At 33.1% G+C, this 21,563-nt stretch overlaps 1 protein-coding gene across 3 annotated transcripts in view; it reads right to left on the bottom strand.

Moving 5' to 3' along the window:
* The window catches only part of NARS2 (asparaginyl-tRNA synthetase 2, mitochondrial), a 105,876-nt gene that overhangs the window by 51,185 nt on the left and 33,128 nt on the right, over positions 1-21,563 (bottom strand). For 2 of the 3 annotated variants that reach the window (XM_011368357.2, XM_023535520.1), the window contains exon 6: positions 8,050-8,144. The exons of the other annotated variant lie outside the window; for it this stretch is intronic. In XM_011368357.2, the coding sequence (XP_011366659.1) occupies positions 8,050-8,144 (95 nt within the window). The remainder of the gene's footprint in view (positions 1-8,049; positions 8,145-21,563) is intronic. 3 annotated transcript variants of the gene reach the window in all.

Here is a 21,563-nt window from a genome sequence, read left to right as displayed (position 1 = left end):
ACACACACGCACACACACTGTAACAAACTGAAATTACGCCCTACTTCTTGTTTCATAATGACTTTTTTTCTTTAAACATGTTGTAAAGCTTTATTGTCAGTTTTAATGGCTGTACCATGGTTTGGTCGAATTACGATTAACCCTCAGTTTATTGCCAAGGTCCATTATGCCCAGTTTTAATGTTTGAGTTCCTTTGTTGAGCAGTTTAAATAGTTTCTAAATATTAGTATTTCATGACTTTTATACTTTCTTTGGGATTGTATTAGTTCCCTCAGGTGGCCATAACAAATTAGCACAAACTGGGTAGCTTAAAAACAAGAGAAATTTATTCTCTTACAAATGTGGAGACTAGAAGTCTGAAATCGAGCTGTTGGCAGAGGCACGTTCCCTCTGTAGGTTCCAGGGAAGAATCCTTCCTTGTCTTTTCCTAGTTTCTGGTAGTTCACAGCATTCCTTAGCATTGCTTGGCATTACTTCAGTCTCTATCTCAGTCTTCATATGGCCTTCTTCCTCTGTGTGTATCTCCTCTGTTGTGTCCAAATCTCCCTCTCCTTTCTCTTATAAAGATACTAGTCGTTGGCCCACCCCAATCCAATATTTTAAATTGATTCCATCCGCAAAAACATTTTCTTCAAATAAGGTTGCATTCACAGGACTTATCTTTTTAGAGAACAAATTCAAAAGACTATAGAGGTCATCCAAAAGACAAAAAACTCTATTTTTCCTAACAGAATAAAACCCATTGAATTCTTTCATGAATCTAAGCTACATATTGGATTTAAGTGATTTTATTTTTTCCTGTATACTGAAACATTTTGCTATTTCATCATCCTAGAAAAATTTTTTATCATTACTCATTACTCTTAATTAGGTTATAAAAGAGTAAAATATTATGAAAACAGAAGAATGATAGATGCCTAAGATAAACAGTGGATAAGAGGAAGATGTATAGTGAGATAAATCATCACCATTGTGTCATCTTCAGCTTTCTTACTGCAGTACACAAACTATTGTGTCATCTTTCAAGAAAGTATGAGAAAAGCCTGAGACATCATTATTGTAGTCTTTTTGTAGTTTTCACAGAACACAGTTGAGAATTAAGAACTTTTATTTTTTACTTATAATGATAAAAAAAATAAAGATGCTTCATAAATATTAGACAAATGAGGTAATGAATGCAAAGAGGCAGTAACAATCTAATCTCTAATGATGAAGGTAACATTGGTTATATAAGTGAAATCTCAGACTATGAGCCTCAGATAACAATATCCTAAATGAATTTTCTCAAACTCAACTGATAAGTAAAATAATATGTTTCTAAGAGCAAAAAGGAAATATGGTATTTTCATTCAATTAGTCATTTCACAGTAAAGACTTCATTATGTAATAATAAAGAACTAGAAATAATAAGCTAGAACCTATTAAAGATGTATTTAAAACTCGGAATCTATATTTAAAGTATAGATATATTCCAAGTTCATGCATGGCAGCTAATAAACAGTTAGGTACATTCAAAAGGCTGTGTCTATTTGAGAGAATAAAAATCTGGGGTTGCCACCATCATCAAGAAAATGAAAAGAATCCACTTAATGGGAAAAAAATATTTGCAAATCATATATCTGATAAAGGACTTGTATCCAGAATATGTAAGGAACTTTTACAATAAAATAATAAAAAGACAAATAACCCAACTAAAAAAATGAACCAAGAATATAAATAGATATTTCTTCAAAGAATATATTCAAGTGGCCAAAGAATGATGCTCATGAATGGAGGCACATGAAAAGATGCTCAATGTCATTAGTAATTAGGGAAATGTTAATCAAAACCATAATGAAGTGCCACTTTATACGCATTAAAATGGCACAATAAAAAAGATACAAAACAGTAACTGTTGGCAAGGGTGTGGAGAAATTGGAACCTTTATACATTGTTGGTAGGATTGTAAAATAGTGCAGCCACTGCGGAAAACAGCCTAGCAGTTCCTCACGGTTAAAGTTACCATGTAAACCACCAGTTTCACTCCTAAGTACCTAAGCAAGAGAAATGAAAAAATGTTCACACAAATACTTGTACTTAAATGTTCACAGTTACATTACTTACAATAGCCAATTAACAGAAACAACCCAAATGTCCACTACCGGCTGAATGAATAAACAAATGTGGTATACTTATATAATGGAATGCTATTTGGCAATAAAAAAGAATGAAGTATTGAATCATGCTACGACATGGACAGACACTAAAAATATTATGCAAAGTGAAATAAACCAGCCATAAATATGATATATTGTGTGATTTCCTTTATATAAAATATCTAGAATGAGTAAATCCATGAAGACAGAAAGTAGATTGATTGGTTGTTGCCTAGAATGGCAAGGATGATGGAAACTGATTACTAATGGGAAAAAGTTTCTTTTTGGGTGATATAGTCTTAAATTAGATTATGGTGATATTTGTAAACTATGAAAATACATTAAAACCCATTGAATTGTCTACTTTGGTGAATTTTATGGTAAATAAATTATTTCTCAATAAAGCATTTTTTAAAATTTTGGTTTGCCACATTTAAATTTTTATTAAGTTCATTTTCTTTATCCCTTCATTTTTAATTCTGCAAATTATTTATAATATGGCTTAATATTTATTAAAAATAAAGTCCATTATTGAAGATGGTAAACAACGATGACCATTTTCTAGGTATACTGAGGGTTAATCAATCTTCTTAAATAGACTTTTAGGTTGCTAATAATTTTTCAGTAGTATAAATAAAATTGTTTTCAAAGTTTTTGTTTACATCTTTACAGAGTTGATCATTTCCTTAAGAAAAATTCCTAGAAATGAAATTCTTGGTAAAAAGGTATTCCTCTAAAAAGGCGTATGAATTTATATTTCCAGTATCAAAGTTCAAGAGGAAATCATCAATTTTATCCTGACATATGCTTGACTTTAGGGCTTAGTAAAAAAAAAAAAATCCATTATAAGGAAAAATCACCTGTAGTAAAACATCAAAAGAAACAAAACAAAACCAATAATAAATTAAAACAATAATAAAAACTATTTCAAATACATTAGGCTAAGGCTTCCTTCAATTCTGGCTTTAACTGACAAGAAATGGAAAATTTCATTATACAACATTTCTTAATTGTAGGTTTTATAATTTAGAACATTTCTACTTCTCTCAGAAAGAACATCCCACTTATAAATTATATTTATAGGCAGAATGTAATGAAAACACTTAGGTTTCTCTTATTTAAAAAACGTATTATAGCTATGTCTGCTGATAGGGCTTGGGAGCAATAATCCCCCAGTAGCAGGAAGATACCCAGTGACTAAATCATGGTTTCTAAATACCATTTTCTCATAAAAAGAACCAAGCCTTTTTGGAGAAATGGCTTTTATGGCTAGGCTAGGAAAAATTTAAAAACATGCCTGAGATATTGCCAAAATTTAGAGGCTACCAAGATGTCCTTCAGTAGGTGACTGGATAAATAAACTGTTGTATATCCAGATAATGGAATAGTACTCAGTGCTAAAAAGAAATGAGCTATCAAGCCATAAAAAGACATGGAGAAAACTTAAATGCATACTACTAAGTGAAAGAAGCCAATCTGAAAAGGCTACATATTATATTATTCCAACTACATGACATTCTAGAAAAGGCAAAACTTTAGAGACAGTAGAAAGATCACTGAATGTGAGGAGTTTGGGAGAACGGAGGGATGAATAGGAGGAGCACAGAGGATTTTTAGAGCAGTGAAACTAATCTGTATGATACTATAATGGTGGATATGTGTTGTTATACATTTGTCCAAACCTATAGAATATACAATACCAAGAGTCGAGCTCCCAATAGCTAAAACTAAAACAGTTTGAGCAACAAAATAAATAACAGAATTGACGTATAGCACAAACTATAAAATATGTATGAATTTACCCTGACATAAATGATTACATAAATAAGTATACAAGGGTAAAGAGATAACAAATTTGTCTTACAGAATTCTGAATACTCCCACTTCTAGGAGGTGGTGTTAAATTCCATCTCCCACTTCCCAGCCCCTCACTCTCACCTCTAGGGAAGGTGGGCTAGATTCAATGACTCACTTTCAAAAAATAGAGTAGAGAAAGGAAAAAAACAGTACATTTTTCAGTGGAGAAACTTGGCAAACACTACCTTATCCATGTAATGAAGGTTAATATTACCATGTGGATATCATATACCCCTTGATATGATGTGATAAGAGGAGCATTTCACCTCTGTGGTATTCTTTCTAAAAATCCATATAACTCCAGTCTAAACATGAGAAAAATATCAGACAAATCCAAAGTAGGATATGTTTTACAAATCATGAAAAAAATAAAGACTGAGAACCTGTTATAGACTAGATGATACTAGGGAAACATGACAACTAAATGTAATGTGGTACCCTGAATAGGATCCTGGAAAAAGAAAAAAAGAAACTGAGAAAATCCAAATAAAGTCTGTAAATTAGTTAATAATAATTTACTGACATTGGGGTCTTAGTTTTAACAAATGTACCATGGTAATTTAAGATGTCATCGATGGAGGAAACTGGGTCAAATGCATAAAAAAAGTCTGCACTATCTTCGTAATTTTTCTATATTTAAAAATTATTTTAAAATGGAAAATTCAATTAAAAACAACAACAAAATAAATGAAGCCATCAACCCACCAAACCAATATAGTTTTTTTTTTTGGAAAATGTTAACCTTCTAAATTTAACTACCATTTAATCCATTTTAAAAGTCTGTTAAATAACGTTATAGAAAAACAAAACTGAGGAAAAAGAGACTACCGATTTCTTATTGGAAATTAAATCATGCATTAATCTGAAACATGATGTACTGAATATTAATTGTCCTAGAACTATGCATATTAAATTAGGAACACTGACTACCATTATTAAAAATACTTCATAACACATTAAAAATACAAAGCCTCATATTCTGCCAATTTAATCTTCCGTCAATTTTCACTGTACACCGTGTTCTGTGGTTCACTGCATTTTACTAGGAAAGAGGGAACATATTTAATCAACTACTGGTTAATAGGGAAACATTTGGTAAATTTACACCTTTCACATATTATGATGCTTCTGACGGGAAGATACCTTACCTCTAACTTTACAGATGAAAAAAATAAATATTGAACGGCTGTTAAAGAAAGGTTATCCAAAACTTGGATATAAGGCCAAAAGGTAGACAGTTTGTCCTTTCAATGTAATATGGGGACATAGACCGACTCAGAGATTATTTAATTACTTAGGGGAATGTACTTGGCTTCATTATTCTATTTACTGTTAAATTAAATATCCCATATTAAGTAAAGTTACATGTTAACTTGTAGATTTTGTCCAGTAGAGTTGTAAATCATTTTTGTCAGGTAAAGACAAAATTGCAAAGGTTAAGGTTTATTGGTCATTAGGACATTAACCAGTTTGTAACTTAACCTAGCAATCCTATTCTAAAATTCCTTTATTAAATTGCCTATGAATACACAGCTCCTCAAATGTTCTTTGAACTAGCCTTACTATTTTACTTGTTCCTTAAATAATTAATGGATTGAATAAAATATTTGATACAACTTCACTTTATATTTGTATAAATCATGTTTTCTTTTGTAAAATTACACTTTGAAAGGCATAAGAACTGGTCAATTAATGGTCAATCTATGACAAAGGAGGCAAGGATATTCAATGGAGTAAAGACAGTCTCTTCAATAAGTGGTGTTGGACAAAGTGGACAGATATATAAAAAAATGAAATTGAAACATTTTCTTAACACCATATACAAAAATAAACTCAAGATGGATTAAAGAATTAAATTTAAGACCTGAAACCATAAAACTCATAAAAGAAAACATAGGCAGTAAATCTTTTGTTATTGTTGTTAGAAATATCTTTTTATATATGTCTCCCTGGGCAAGGGCAACAGAAGAATTAAAAAAATGGGACTACATCAAACCAAAAAGTTTTTGCACAGCAAAGGAAACCATCAACAAAACAAAAAGACAACCTATTAAATGGGAGAAGATATTTGCAAATAATATATCTGGCAAGGGGCTAATATCTAAAATATATAAGAACTCAAACAACTTAACACTAAGAAAACCCAAACAATCCAATTAAAAAATGGGCAGAGAACCTGAATAGACATTTCTCCAAAGAAGACATATAGATGCCAACAGACATATGAAAAAATGCTAAACATCACTAATCATTAGGGAAATGCAAATTAAAACCACAAGCTATCATCTCACACCTGTCAGAATGGCTATCATCAATAAATGAACAAATAACAAGTATGGCAAGGATGTAGAGAAAAGGGAACTCTTGTACACTGCTGGTGGGATTGTAAATTAGTGCAGCCACCATGGAAAATGTATGAAGATTCCTCAAAAATTAAAAACAGAGATGCCATACAATACAGCAATTCCACTTACGGGTATTTATCCAAAGAAAACAAAAACACTAATTTGAAAAGATATTTGTACCCCTATGTTTACTGTAGCATTACTGTAGTAATAGCCAAGATGAGGAAGCAACCTCATTGAAGTGTCCATTGACAGATGAATGTATAAAGAAGAGTTAGTACACACACACGCATACACATACACATACACACACACTGGAATGTTATTCAGCAATTAAATAGAATGAAATCTTGCCATATGCAACATTGATGGATCTAGATGGTATTATACTAAGTAAAATAAGTCAAAGACAAATATCATGTGATTTCACTTTTATGTGAACTCTAAAAAATCAAAACAAATGTATAAACAAAACACAAACAGACCAATAGATAATAAGGGACAAGCTGTTGGTTGTCAAAGCAGAGAGGGAGGGAGGGATAGGAATAAAATTAAAATGTTAAAATAAAAAAATAATAAAATTACACCGACAGGCAGGCATTAGGAGCTTCCCACAACATGCCTGACATGGCCTTTCCCACATACAGCTCTGCAAATCCTACAGTCTCACAGGGCTATTATGATCATAGTTTTTCTGCACAGTATTTTGATAACGTTGTCAATTATTGGTTATTGGAATTATCTAATAATACCTGTCTCAAAGATAAATTAGAAAAGAATCTAAGTAAAGTATGTTATTTTTAAGATCATCTTTATTCTACCGCTGACTTTCCATCCTGCCAGTAAAGTACATAAAAAAATAAACATGAACACTATTCTCTTTCTCCTGAGTTTTCCAACCTGTGAATTTTAAAAACAATTGGAAACACATAAAGATTCCCTTTTTTTCATTGGAGTCATTTCTTAAAGAGATTTTTAAGTCTCAATCTCTATGTGAGAAAACGAAGGTATGTAAAGGAGAAAGTACTTATTGAGTCGGCATTAAGAAGTCACCCACAGAATCACAGAATGTAAGATTTAGATAAGACTTTAAAGACCTTCCTGTCCGATCTCATTTTAAAGAAAAGGAAAGTTAGGCTGAAAGGAGTATAATGATTTTCCAGAGGGTTGAGAATGTCTAAAACTAATGCGGTCTGACTTCTAAGACTTTCTTAGTCATATGTCTCTCATGATGGCTCTGTGGGTTAATTTTATTTATGCAAACCAATTATTTAAAAATATTTTTCTTACATCTGTTTCAGGTATTTTTCTTTTTTTTTTTTTTCAGTGAAATGGGCTAAACCTGATTCAGGTGTGAACTAACTTTATTTTCATAATTATGATTAATTATATTTAAATGTGATGACATATTTTGAGATTTAAGCAAGAAAAGATTAGTAAAATGCAAAAAATTAGAATTTCAAATTTCCAGTGTTACATTTTTCATTAAAAACAAAAATACAGACCAAACTGATTTTTTTCTTTTTCAGTAAGAAACTTGAATATTGCCAAATTGTCAATTTAAATGTACTTTTGGTGAATTCAAGTGGACTAACTATAAATACTAGTTTCAATTTTCAGGTTTCACCATTGGGAAAGGAAGCATTACTGCACTCTCACCCACCCCATAATCAGTAGTCCATTAAAGCAAAAGAGTAAAGAAAATTCTGTACCCTGACATCACTTCTAGGTGAAGTTGTCCCGAAACAGTTAAGAAAGCAGGAACATTGAAGAAATTCTCCTCAGGTACCTTAATTTTTTTTGAAGGCTGCAGATAAAAAACACAAGCCACAAAAAGCTATTACATACATACTTTGCTCTGCTTTTCACATTCTCACATATGCAACAACTAAAAATCATAATGTAATTAAATGTATGTGACGATAGGTCATTCTCATGAAAATAAAGACTGTTCTCTAAAAGTAATATATACCTAAAAAAGAAAATGTGTGCTTGGAAAGTGCTTAGGTCAAGGAAGTTTATTTCATATTTTCAAAACATACAACAACCAAAGAACAAAGTACTTTTGTCACAAAGTATACTTCTCCCTAAAAAGTGATTTTCATTGAGGGGCAAACCAAGGCCAGAGACTATGAATTAAAAATTTTAAATGTGAATAATTACAGAATCTCTCAAAATTTTGACCCATGATTAAGATTTAATTTTCTCAAGGGAATAGCCTCTACAACAGGTGTCCTGTTATTATTACATTATTAATAACGTTTTTAAAATAGATTTTTATAAACATATTATAAAAATTATTTATTTCATTATTTTTACCACTGCTCAGAGGTAAAAAGAACAGGACTCTATTTTTAAAAGATATAATAAGCAATTAGATTTAAATTTTTATAACCTTGCAATATAGATAGGGCATTATTCTATTTGAAATGGGTAGAAAACAAGCTAGCCATCATTTATAACAGTTAAGCTAAAAAATAATTTGGAGGTCAAATATGATTTAAATAGTATAATAAGAAAGCTTCTGGATCAAATTATTACTATCATATCCATTTTTTTTGGAAGGAAGCTGATTTACCTACTCTTGTATTTCAAATTATGCATGTATTTGAAAATATTTTAGTGTAATCGTAAGGTTACTGTAAAGCAACACATCCAATTTTATATATGCAATATAGGATGTAAGACTCCTTTTAAGACATTTGGTACCAAATACTGAATTAGAAACACGTGAAATGAAGGTATCTTATTTAATTTCATTGGCTGTTCTAAAAATACTGCATATCATGTATAGGTATTTCTGTATATGAATAAGAAATCTAGTGTAAAAATTAAGAATTTAAATCCTTCACTTGTTTTGTAATTGTCTATTTTTTTCAAGCTTACTTTGATATTGGTTCTAAATATCCTATCACAGCTTTTAAAAAATCCATCTTAGAATCCCATTATCATTTAAAGGATATTATTTCCAAAGACTTAAATTCTCAAGACTAAAATATTTGACCTGACATGAGTTATGATTTCAAAATAAAAGATATGTGCTCTGATATTTCTTCAATATTTACTAAATAATTATTTTTCAAATAAGGCCCCAGTCATTTGTAAGATTATATTTTCTCCTTTCTTTCACCTCTTTAGTCTATAATTTGTATCAGTGTTTTATCCTGACTTCTCTTAAAGTGATTTCTCTAATTCCCTGTACATATAAAAAAGTCTAGTCTTTATAACTAGATTTTAGCCTTCAATTTATTAGCATCTGCACAAAATGGAATCTGATGTTCTTACATTTCTTAAATTCAACTTACTTAAATAAGTACAAACATACCATTACTTCATTATGTCAAATATAAGCATTTACACACTGAAATTCATACTATTTTTTATGAATTACTTCCTTTATATTAATTTTTAAAACTTCTGTGTGTATTAAAGTTATATTACCTATAAATTTTTTTTCAGAATATTAAAGGAACATTATAAAATATTTGTTTTAAAAAGTAGTTGCTGAGAGTTATGCCAGCAAAAATGGTGGGATAGGTAGTTCTGAAAGCCTGCTCCTCCACAGAAAAACTAAAAATAATGAGTAAAAACTGTCAGAATCAATTGTGGAAACTCTGGAAAATAGTCAAAAGTTTATAGCAACCAAACAAATGCTGAATTAAGAGGAAATTTTAAAATGGTAGATTTCACCCAACAGCAGCAGACTGCATTGTCTTCTCAAGTATACATAGAACACTGTCCAAGATTGACCATATGCTAGGACATAAAACAATTCTTAACAAATTTAAAAGGACTGAAATCATACAAATTATCCCCTTTGACCATAATGGAATAAAACTAGAAATGTAAAATGATGCAGTTACTTAGGATAACTTAATTTTGGTGGTTGTTTAAAAGATAAAGAATAACTATACAACCTACCAATTCTACTCCTAGGTATATACCTAAAAGAATTAAACCCTAGTACTCAAACATATACTTGTACACTAATATTCATAACATCACTATTCACAATAGCCAATGGTGGAAACAACTCACATGTCCATCAGTGAAAAATGGATAAACAAAATGTAATATTCCAAACAGTAAAACAATATTCAGCCATAAGACAGAATGAAGTACACAAATATATGCTAAAACACGTAAAAATTTTGAAAGCATTATGTTAAGTAAAAGAAAGACATTAGAAGAGAAAAAAAATGGCATAGATGACAGAGGTTCTGTTCATCCTTCTGGAGACCAAATCAAAGTTGTGATGGAAACAAGGAGCGATAGCAAGGAAAAATCGCCTGGGATGAACAAGCCATACAACTAGGGATAAGTCCAAGAAAGCACTCTGCAATAGCAGAAGGTAGGATGGGGTAAGGACGCAGGGCTGCCCGGTCCTGAGTGCCTGAGACAGAGGCTGCAGCAGACGCCTTTTAAAGGGGCCATGACCATGAGTGGACTTCTGCAGTGACGGACCTGCTCGCTCTGAGCACCAGTGCCAATTAGGCTGTGTGCAGGAGGCGCCAGGGACTTACAGGGAGACATTCATTGTCCAAGTGAGGTCCGAGTGAGGGCCGAGGCAAGACTCACTCATCCTGTACAGAAGTGCCAGTGGTGTCCATTGTTCCCTGTTGAGCCCTCCCCTCTCCAAGTGAACGGACTCAGCTCTGCCATAGCTGTGACATCATCAAACTGGATAACAGAGGTGGCTCAGCCCAGAGGGATTACTGAAACCACGCCTCCCCCAACTTGCGGCCCTACCCAAGCCACATCCAGGTATATCCTCAGCCAGTCAGGTGAGCAAGGATGCTGAGCAGTGCCTAGACTCACACTGGAGGCACCTGGCCTCAGTTTCTGGTGTAGCCTTTTGAGGCAACTATAAGCACAGAACCTGTGGATTGCTTGCTGAATCTTAACAGGTGGCCCCACAGGGGTAGAGCCTTAGGCTAAATTTGGCCTGCAGCTGAACCCCTCTCAGGACCATGCCACTGGACACCTACTTCACAAATCCACACTAATAAGACCAGAAGACTTAGGAGCTTTGCTTTGTACATAGAAAGAGACACGGGAAGGCGGCCAAAATGGGAAGACAAAGAAGCAGAAACCATATGAGAGAACAGAACATAGATCCAGATATAATGTGAGTCAAGTAATCCAACAGATGCAGAGTTCAAAACACTGATTTTAAAGATGCTCAATGAACTTTTGAGAAGTGTAAATAAATTCAGTGAGAATTTCGACAGAGATAAAAAAAACATAAAAATGGAAATGGATATTATAAAAGGGAACCAGTCTGAAATGAAAAACACATTATCTGAGATGAGAAGTATATTAAATGGAATAAACAAAGGAATAAACAAAGTGAATAAAGAAAAGGATCAAATGCCTTATCTACAGGATGGTAAAGCCAACGACATACAATCAAAATGGCAAGAGATAAGATGCCAAGACTATAAAAATAATTTAAGGAGCATACGGAACACTATTAAGGCTCCAAATATCTGTCTGATTGGCATAACTGAAGAAAATCAAGGTGTGGAACAGCTGTTTGAAGAAATAATAATAGAAAACTTCTCTAACCTGGTGAAGGAAATGGACATAAAACCCCAGGAAGCTCAGAGAATTCCAAAAATCAGGGATCCAAAGAGGCCCACACCAAGACACATCATAATTAAAATGCCAAATTTTAAATACAAAGAAAGAATATTAAAAGCAGCAAGAGAAAAACAGATAGTTACTGAAAAGGGAACATCCAAGAGACTGGCAGCTGATTTCTTAAAAAAAAAACTATGCAGGACAGAGGGACTTGGAACAAAATATTCGACAGGATGAAGACCCAGGATCTACAACCAAGGATAATTTATCCAGCAAAGCTATTATTTAGAGTTGAAGAACAGATAAAGAGCTTCCCAGACAAAAATAAGGTAAAGGAATTTATTACCACCAAGCCAGTATTACAGCAAATGTTGGAGGAACTTCTTTAAGTAGAAAAAACGTATCAAAAAACAGGAATACAGAATGGTAACAACTACATTCCTATCAATAAGTACCTTAAATGGAAAAGAATTAAGTGCTCCAACCAAAAGACAGAGTGGCTGAAAGGATAAGAAAACAAGACCCCTACATATTCAAAGGAAGGGGATGGACAAAGATATTGCTTTGATGGACCTAGAAGGTATTGAAGTCAGACAGAGAAAGATAAACACTATATGATTTCACTTATATGCGGAATCTAAGGAATAAAAAGAACAAACTAATCAAAATCAGACTCACAAATATAGTGGACAATTTGGTGATGGACAGAAGGGAAGGGAATTTTGGGGACTGGGAGAATGGGGTGAAAGGTAAAAGAAGTACAAATTAGTACCTGATAGATGGTCACAGGGATGGGGGCATGGCATAGGGAATGCAGTTAGCATTAATACGTTGGCTAGGTGGAGGGTCACGGGAGGAAGGGAGCAATTGGGGGGAATTGTTTTATGAACTATATAGGACTATATAGGTATCTAACCAATGTACTGTATACTGGAAGCTAATTAAAATAAACCAATAAATAAAAGAAAGTAAAAAGTTCCAAAACAAATGTCCTCAAGTTTCGGAGAGTTTCTGGGTATTTCTGACCTAATTATATGAGACCTTTAAAAAATAAAGTTTTCTACTGCTGTTTGGAGAAGATGTCAGAGAATTGAAACATGAGAAGGATTTGACATGGTGTGGCTGGCTTGAAGATGGAAGACACAATGAAAGGTGCTTAGAGTAGTCGAGAGGAACTGAGGGCAACCCGGCCAGCAGCCAGCAACAAAATGGGAACTTCAGTCCTACACAACAAAGAATTGAATTCTGCTGATGGCAGGAATGAGTTTGTAAGAGAACCTCAAGCTCCACATGAGAATGCTGACATGTATTTTTCAGCCTTGTGAAACCCTGAGTAGAACCCAGCCACACACTATAGAACTGTGAACTAATAAAGGGGTGTTGTTTTAAGTCACTAGGTTTGTGGTAATTTGTTACTAAGCAACAGAAAATGAATTTGCGGGAATCAGGAACTCTCAGGCAATGCCACTATAGTGTAAATAGGTACCGCTATTCCGGAGAACTCGGTGAACTTAAGAATGTATATTCACTATGACCTAGGAGTTCTACCACTGGACATATGTTCTAGAGAAATGTTCACACAAGTCCATTAGGGAATATGTATAAGACTATTTATTACAGTATTTTTTTCTGGGTGTAACAGAATTGGAAATAACCCAAGGGTGCATTACTAGAAGAATGAGTAGGTAAAATGTAGCAGACAAATACCACTGAATATTTGGTAGCAATCAGAAGCAACAAATAGATGAACTTTCAGCAACATGGATGGAATTTCAAAACATATAGTTAAATGGAAAAAAAGTAGGAAACAGAACAAGATACATAATACATTACCATTAATGTAAATTAAAAACACATGCACATACAGACCACTCATATTTTATGAGGCTACATACATAATAAAAGATATATCAAAGATATTATAATGAGTACATCCAAGAGAGAGAAGAGTAAGGAACAGGAGTGGTGATTGGGATGATAAGGAAAAATAAAACAAGAATGGGGCTGTATTGAATTGTGTTGTCAGCTTGGCAGTATTAATGCCGTCTAAATTGAGGACTATGTTTGCTAAAATCCCTTTTCCTGCACAGTTCCAAGTTACAATTGGCCATCTATTGTTGGAAAGGAACATGAACAAGATTTGAGAGGAGAAAATGAAGTTGAAGTCATTACTCTCAGAAGATTGTAGTAGTCCATTATAGTGACACACACACATACTACAGTACTTGGTGATCTCTAGTTTCTGGCTGTCTTCCCTGTTACTGACAAACAGTAGTTCTACGGCAACCACCAAGTGCTGGACCACAGTTACTGGAGAGCGGACTGTGTTAGAGTAATTGCATTGATGGCTCCAATTTTCCACACATCTCTATACCAGCACCCTTACTCTGAGCTTGACCATGTGACTTGTTTTGGCCAACAGTATGGTAACAAAATAGACAAAAATAGTGGCTTGAAAAGTGCTTATGCATTTCTACATTCCTTCTTGGACTTAAGCCACCAAAGAGATTGTGCCTTGATTAGCATGATGGAGGAATTTGAGAGACATGTGGAGAAAAGATGGGTCATCTCACTTGAGGCCACCCTAGACTAGCCAGCTCTCAACTAACCCATCAGCTGACCAAACCCAACCCAGATCAGCTGTAAACTGTAAACTCATAGGAAAGAATAAATGCTTTTGTTACACAATGATATGATACAAGAGCCTTGCAAAGACCAATAACAAAATGTGCCATGAATGAAGATTATGCCTACATTCCTGAGGTTAAAAAAAATATGCATTCAGATATACACACTTCTTCAAAACCAACCATAGCCAATATGCACTAAGCACTTACTATGTGCCATGCACTGTGCTAAGGAGTTTACATGCAATCCAATGTGGCAAGTGCTAGGACTCCATTTATAGAGAAGGAAGCTGAGACATGGAGGTTAATAATTAACTTGCCTAATGTGACACAGAACATGAGTAAGGTGGTCGGGCTCCAGAATCTCTATCCTTAGCCACAATGTGACACTGCCACACAATATTTTCAAGATTCACAAGAAATAGTTAACAATAATTGATTCTGGGCAAGGAAATTAGATCACTGGGGAACAAAGATGGGATGGAATGCTTCTGTACTGTTAAATTAGTACCTTTTGAAGTATGAATTACATTACCCATTTAAAAAAATCAGTTTAAAATAACATATTTTTTAAAAAGTTGGATTCTGAGGTATTATCAGCAATTACTCAAAATAAACAGTATACTGGTTTTATTCCCTGTGTATTCTTTTATTACATGAACACTAACAATTTTATCTTTTGTCCTATAGTGGTGGCAATTCCTTTGATGAGTACCAACAAGAAAACAAAAAAGCCAAGAACAAAGTATCGAACAAAGTCAAATACCAGGAAGAACACAGGTGGTTAGAAAAGTCTAACACTGCACTGGTTACAATGAAAATAGTTGAGGCAGGCCAAAAGAAGAGAAGGCCAAACGATATTGAGTTCTTTGAGTAAGGATCAAGTTTACACATCTTGGTATGCTAAGCACCTCACCCAGTGCCAGGGACAAGTAACTGTTCATAAATTCTTGTTGACCAAAAGAGTGATGTTAAGTGTAAGCAGAGAGAATTAGCAATCAGAGATTAGAGGGAATAAAGTCTGCTGAACAAGCAAAAAGAGAACAAAAAGCATATGTAACACATTTAGATATAAAAGCTTCTAGCAAAGTGTTATGGCTTCGCTGGTCTAAAAGATACCTTTAGTGTACCATTAGTGTTTGTTTTCAAACATTAAGTACTGATAAGCAGGTAGTGTAACAGAAAGAAATTATTTTTTATATTAACTTTTATTATACTGCTTATAATTCTCTATTACTTTCCTAGTAGAGCTGTAAATAGGTATTGATTGTAGTTTTTCATTAATATCACCATCAATTTGACACCTACAAAAATTTTTAAAAATATAAAAAGACTGTATTTTGAATATATGGGTTGTAAGTTTAAAGTAGCTTGAGGAAAATTTTTATTTTCTTCAGAGAAATAAATTGTGAGACTACTATAATTCTATCTTCTCCCTACCCATTCCAACCATAAACAAAATAATTTGTCAGCATCCTATATAATTAAATACCATTTTTGGCTAAATATAGAAGCTATCTTCTTTCCTCTGCCCACCTTCCCAACACCATCTCCCTAATTCTGACATCCATCAATCAGAAAGATTTCAAAAAGATAAGATAGTATCATCAATATAATCCTCTGATCACTAAAATAAAAAAAAAAATAATCTCTTCAATTTCATCTTTTTCTGCCTTTTCAAAGATGTGGCTCACTCAGTTCCAAAGGAGGCATATATCCATATACTCTTTTATATACCTTTCTGCTCTCTGGCAAATCACCCCCAGTTACCTCTGGGACAGCTTCTTTATTTCCTTCTCTCTTTATTCTTGCAAGTCTGAGAATAACCTGAACTAACATAAAACACTACTATACGTTTTAAAGTAAAAATCAAACGTGATACTAAAAATACCATGTTTTATTTATTTAAAAAAGTTTCTGAAGCAAAACATTGAGCTGGGTGATGGCATGTGGTTGTTTATTATATTATCCTGTTTTTCTGTATGTTTAAAATTACAAAAAACACAAATCAATATATACAGCTCTTATAAATATACAACATAGTGCTGTATGATCTCTGCAAGTGTCAATACTTTTCATTCTCCTACTTTCTTCAAGCATAAAATAAATTGTTTCCTATTCAGTTTCCTATTCCATTAGTAATTTTGTTTTAATTACTAATGATCTGTAAATTTGGATTAGTAATTATAGTATTTTCTCTATATGATGCATTAAATAGGCTTATGGCAGCCCTGTGAATATAATTATTATATGTTTTTGTAAGGGAAAATGAGTTCTATGATCCAAAAAAACCCACTTAAAAGTAAACTTTCCAAATCTCCAAACTTTCCAAATGAAAATATTTCTGCTGTATCTTAAAAAAAGAAGATAACTAAAACATAATAAAATAAAATAAAAATGAAGTATTTTATGCACTATTGAAACACCATAATCGTAAAAATCAAGAATGAGGCAAGTAATACAATACTAAGCATTCTTGCTGGTTTATGTTCAGAAATATTTTTCACAATGAACAAAAGTTCTGATTCTAAAAATTTATTTCGATGTACAGCACTTTAAGAAATGTCGTTATATTCTTTTATATTCTACTATTTCTTCCAAATAAGAGAAAATACTCGGGAGTTGAAAGATATATGTTGAAGATGGGATAAGAGCAGATGAATTATGTAACATAATTCTAAGAGTCACAGAAATTACTACTGATGTACTAGAAATACAAGAAATTACCACAGCATTATTATCCCAAAGTTCCTTAGAAAAAAACAAATTCACATCACTTTCTGCCACAGTGTAAATAAGAATTCTGTAACTTATTCCTGGTTGATATAATTATACGGCCACCAAGCTGACCTCACATCACTTACCTCAGTGATTTGAGATATTATCTTTATATACTTTCATACAAACTCAGATCTATTTCTGAGCTTCAGTTTTAGCCCATGATTTATTTGTGCATCAATACCACTCTTTTAATTTAGAGGCTTTATAGTATATTTTAATTTCTGATTATCCAACTATTTTTTATCACTGTATTCCTTCGCATTAATAAACATGAATGAAGACTTTTCCAAGGTCTCTGAATTTGTGTCTCAGCTCAAATACAGATATCTCCCATATTTCCAGGCCCTACTTCAATTCATTTTTCAACTGAACAAATATTTACAGTGACTATTGTGTGCCAGGTACCAAACCAAATGTAGGGATACAGTAATGAAAAAGAGACAAGGTCCCCGAGGAAGTCTAATACTTTTTAATTTCATGGGTTAACACTGTGAAGCAAAAAGTATTTAATATGAAGCTTTCATCTTAAGGGTTTTTGAAACCTGTGAATATGTCTGGAGGAGGTTACATTGACAAAGTCCTAATTTATTCACTCATTAATCAATTTGTCTATTAACAGCTCGAAGGAACTTACAGAACTTTCCCCAAGTTTCTTACTCCTTTAGGTGTACCAATAGTCCGAGAATAACTGGCTCATAGGGTGCTGAAAGTACTAACTGCTGCTCATTTTAAGGGCTGAGGGTTGGGGTATGCGAACTATGTGATCCACAGAAAATGACTCACAAGCAGTACCCTGGCCAGGCACACTGAAAAGTCAGTGTCACTACACACCTATTATAATGCTCAAAATCCACAACACTGACAACACGGAATGCTACTGAGGATGTGGGGCAACAAAAACTCTTATTGATATCTGGTGGGAATGCGAAATGATACAGTCATTTTAGAAGACAGTTTGGCAGTTTCTTATAAATAAACATAATATTGCCATAAGATCCAGCTTGCTGGATCCAATCGCACTTCTTGCTATTGACCCAAAGGAGAAACCAACATACAGATATTTATGTTAGCTTTATTCATAAATGCCAAACTCAGAAGTAACCAAGATGTCCTTTGTTAGGTGAACGAATAAATAAGTTGTGGTACATGCAGATAAAGAATATTTTTCAATACTAAAAAGAAATGAACTATAAAGCCATAAAAAGACATGGAAGAAAAAGGCTATATACTGTATGATTCCAACTACAACTGATCCTTGAACAATATGAGTTTGAATTGTGTGTTGTGTTTCTGTACACCAACAATCCTATCCATTGCTGTCCAAGGGTCAACTGCATATGACATTCTGGAAAAGGCAAAATTGTGGAGACAGTAAATAGATCAATGGTTGCCAGGGGCTGGGAGGAGAGAGGGTAAATAGGTAGGGCATAAATGATTTTTAGAGTGGTGAAAGTATTCTGTATGATACTATGATAGTGGATATATGTCATTATACATTTGTCCAAACACACAGAATGTTCAACACAAAGAGTGAACCCTAATATAAACTATGGACTTTGGGTCATAATGCTGTGCCACTGTAGGTTCATCAATTGTAACAAATGTACCACTTTCAGGGGGATGTTGATAAAGGGGAGGCTGTGCATGTGTGAGAGCTGGGGGTATACGGGAAATATTTATATCTTTGCTCAATTTTGCTGCCAACCTAAAACTGCTCAAAAAAGTAAACTTTGTTTTTAAAAGCCAGTCAACACATGGATCTCTTTGATCAATATGCTATATCCTTCATTTGCCAAGAGAAATGGACTCATTTCTATCAGCCTCAGCAAATGTAAACAAGAGAGAGATAAAGAATTCACAATACAGGTAGCACCAGGAAGCTGAGGAGGTTGTTTACATTCATATAGGGTACAACTTGATCTTTACTCTGGTCTCTTACAGCAAAGATGAGACTCGGAAATAGGAATGTAGGGTTTTTTGTTTTGTTTTGTTTTTTACTTATTTTTTTTATACTTTGTAAATGTGCCCAGAAGTTTCAGAATTAGATGATAAAACCAATAATTAAATAAATACTGAAGAACGAGGCTTAATTACCACAACATTATCTAAAACACTGCTAATCTTTGAAGCATACTATCCTAGCAATAAGGAGTATAATCTCACTGGCTAGTAATAAAAAATTCAATTTATAAACATGTTAAAACTAAAGAAAAGGCAGTTTTCATGCAGGGATTTGCAAGGGTTAAGGCATTTTAAAAACTGATAACTTACTTATGAAACACAATAATGCATTTTTACTAAAAGTATTTGCTAAAAAACGACTCAAAACCTGCTGTTACCTTTTTTTCTCTAACTTTTCTATTGTAACATACAACACACATGAAGAAAAGTACAGAAAATGTACAACTTTAAGATATATCATGAAATAAATGCCTATGTGACTATCACCCAGATCACAAGATAGAACAGTAACATTTTAGCAGACTCTAGTGTCTGTCCCTCAATAATTCCTCTTTCCTTCCCAAAGGTAACTGTTTATCTGACCCTCAAAACATTGTATTACTTTACTAAGAACAAATTAAGCCCAAAGTTAGCAGAAGCAAGGAAATAATAAATATCAGAGTAGAAATAAATGAAATAAAAACTAAAAAGACAATAGAAAAGATCAGTGAAACCAAGAGCTGGTTTTTAAAAAAAGATAAACAAAATAGACAAACTATTATGTATACTCACCAAGATAAAAAGAGAGGATCCAAAAAATAAGATTATAAATGAAAGAGGAGACATTACAACCGATACTACATAAATACAAAGGATCATAGGAGACTAGTATTAACAATTATATGCCGAAAAATTGTACAACCTAGAAGAAATGGATTAATTCCTAGAAACATACAACTTACCAAAAATGAATCAAGAAGGAATAAAAAACCTGAACAAACCAATTAATTACTCATAACGAGATTGAATCAGTAATCAAAAACTTTCCAAGAAAGAAAAGTCCAGGATAAGATGGCTTCACTGGTGAATTCTACCAAACATTTAAAGAGGAGCTAATATCAATCCTTCTCAAACCCTTAAAAAAATTTTTTTTCAGAGGGCAGCATTACTCTGATAATACCGAAGCCAGACAAGGGCACTATAAGACAAAAATTACAGACTAATATCCCTGACGAACATCAATATAATGATCCTCAACAAATATCAGCAAACCAAATTAAATAATACATTAAAAGGATCATACACCATGATCAAGTACAAATTTATTCCAGGGATGCAAAGATGGTTCAATATCTGCAAATCAATCAATATGATACACCGCATTAACAGAATGAAGGATGAAAATAATATGATCATCTCAATAGGTACAGGAAAAACGTTTGATGAAATTCAACATCCTTTCATGATAAAAACTCTCAATAGATTGAGTATAAAGGGAATGTAACTCAACATAATAAAGGCCATATATGATAAGCCCATTGCTAACATCATACTCAAAGGTGAAATGAACAATCAGGAATAAGACAAAGGGTGCCCACTCTCACTACTTTTATTTAACATAGTACTAGAAGTTCTAGCCTGAACAATTAGGCAAGAAAAGGAAACGAAAGGCATTTAAGTCAGAAAGGAAGAAGTAAAACTGTTACTATTTGCAGATGACAGTATATTATATTTAGAAAACCCTGAAGACTACATCCAAAAAACTGTTAGAACAAACAAATTCAGTAAAGTTGCAGGATACAAAATCAATACATAAAAATCTGTTGTGCTTTTATATACCAACAACAAACTTTCAAAGAGAAATAAAACACTGTCTTTGTAATATTTGGTGTGATCAAACAGAAAGTACACATAAAGCACTTGAGCTGCATACTGAAATACAACTGTTGTCTCAAGCAAACGTGCTTGTGTGATTGAGTTGAGAGTTAAACAAGCTGCTTTATTTTATGGAATACAAATTTTACTGGAAAGAGTGACCAATGTGATTATTCAGTCTTAAATATTTGGCTGACGTTTTCTCAAAATTGAATGAAGGGAGTCTATTGCTGCAAGGAAAACAATTGATAGCATTTTTAACCAATAATAAAATTTGAGCTTTCCAGCAAAAATTGGGATTTTGGAAAATGTGAATCTACCACTGTGAACTCCACAGCTTCCCAATATTTAAAGACTTTTTTTAAAAAATGAGAGTAGTATTAATGAATGTGATTTTTTTGATATTGTATAATGAAGTG

The sequence above is a fragment of the Pteropus vampyrus genome, unplaced genomic scaffold, assembly GCF_000151845.1.
Source record: "Pteropus vampyrus isolate Shadow unplaced genomic scaffold, Pvam_2.0 Scaffold141, whole genome shotgun sequence".
Lineage (NCBI taxonomy): Eukaryota > Metazoa > Chordata > Mammalia > Chiroptera > Pteropodidae > Pteropus > Pteropus vampyrus.
The sequence above is the reverse complement of the archived record's forward strand: the minus strand, read 5'-3'. Positions and strand labels throughout refer to the sequence as shown.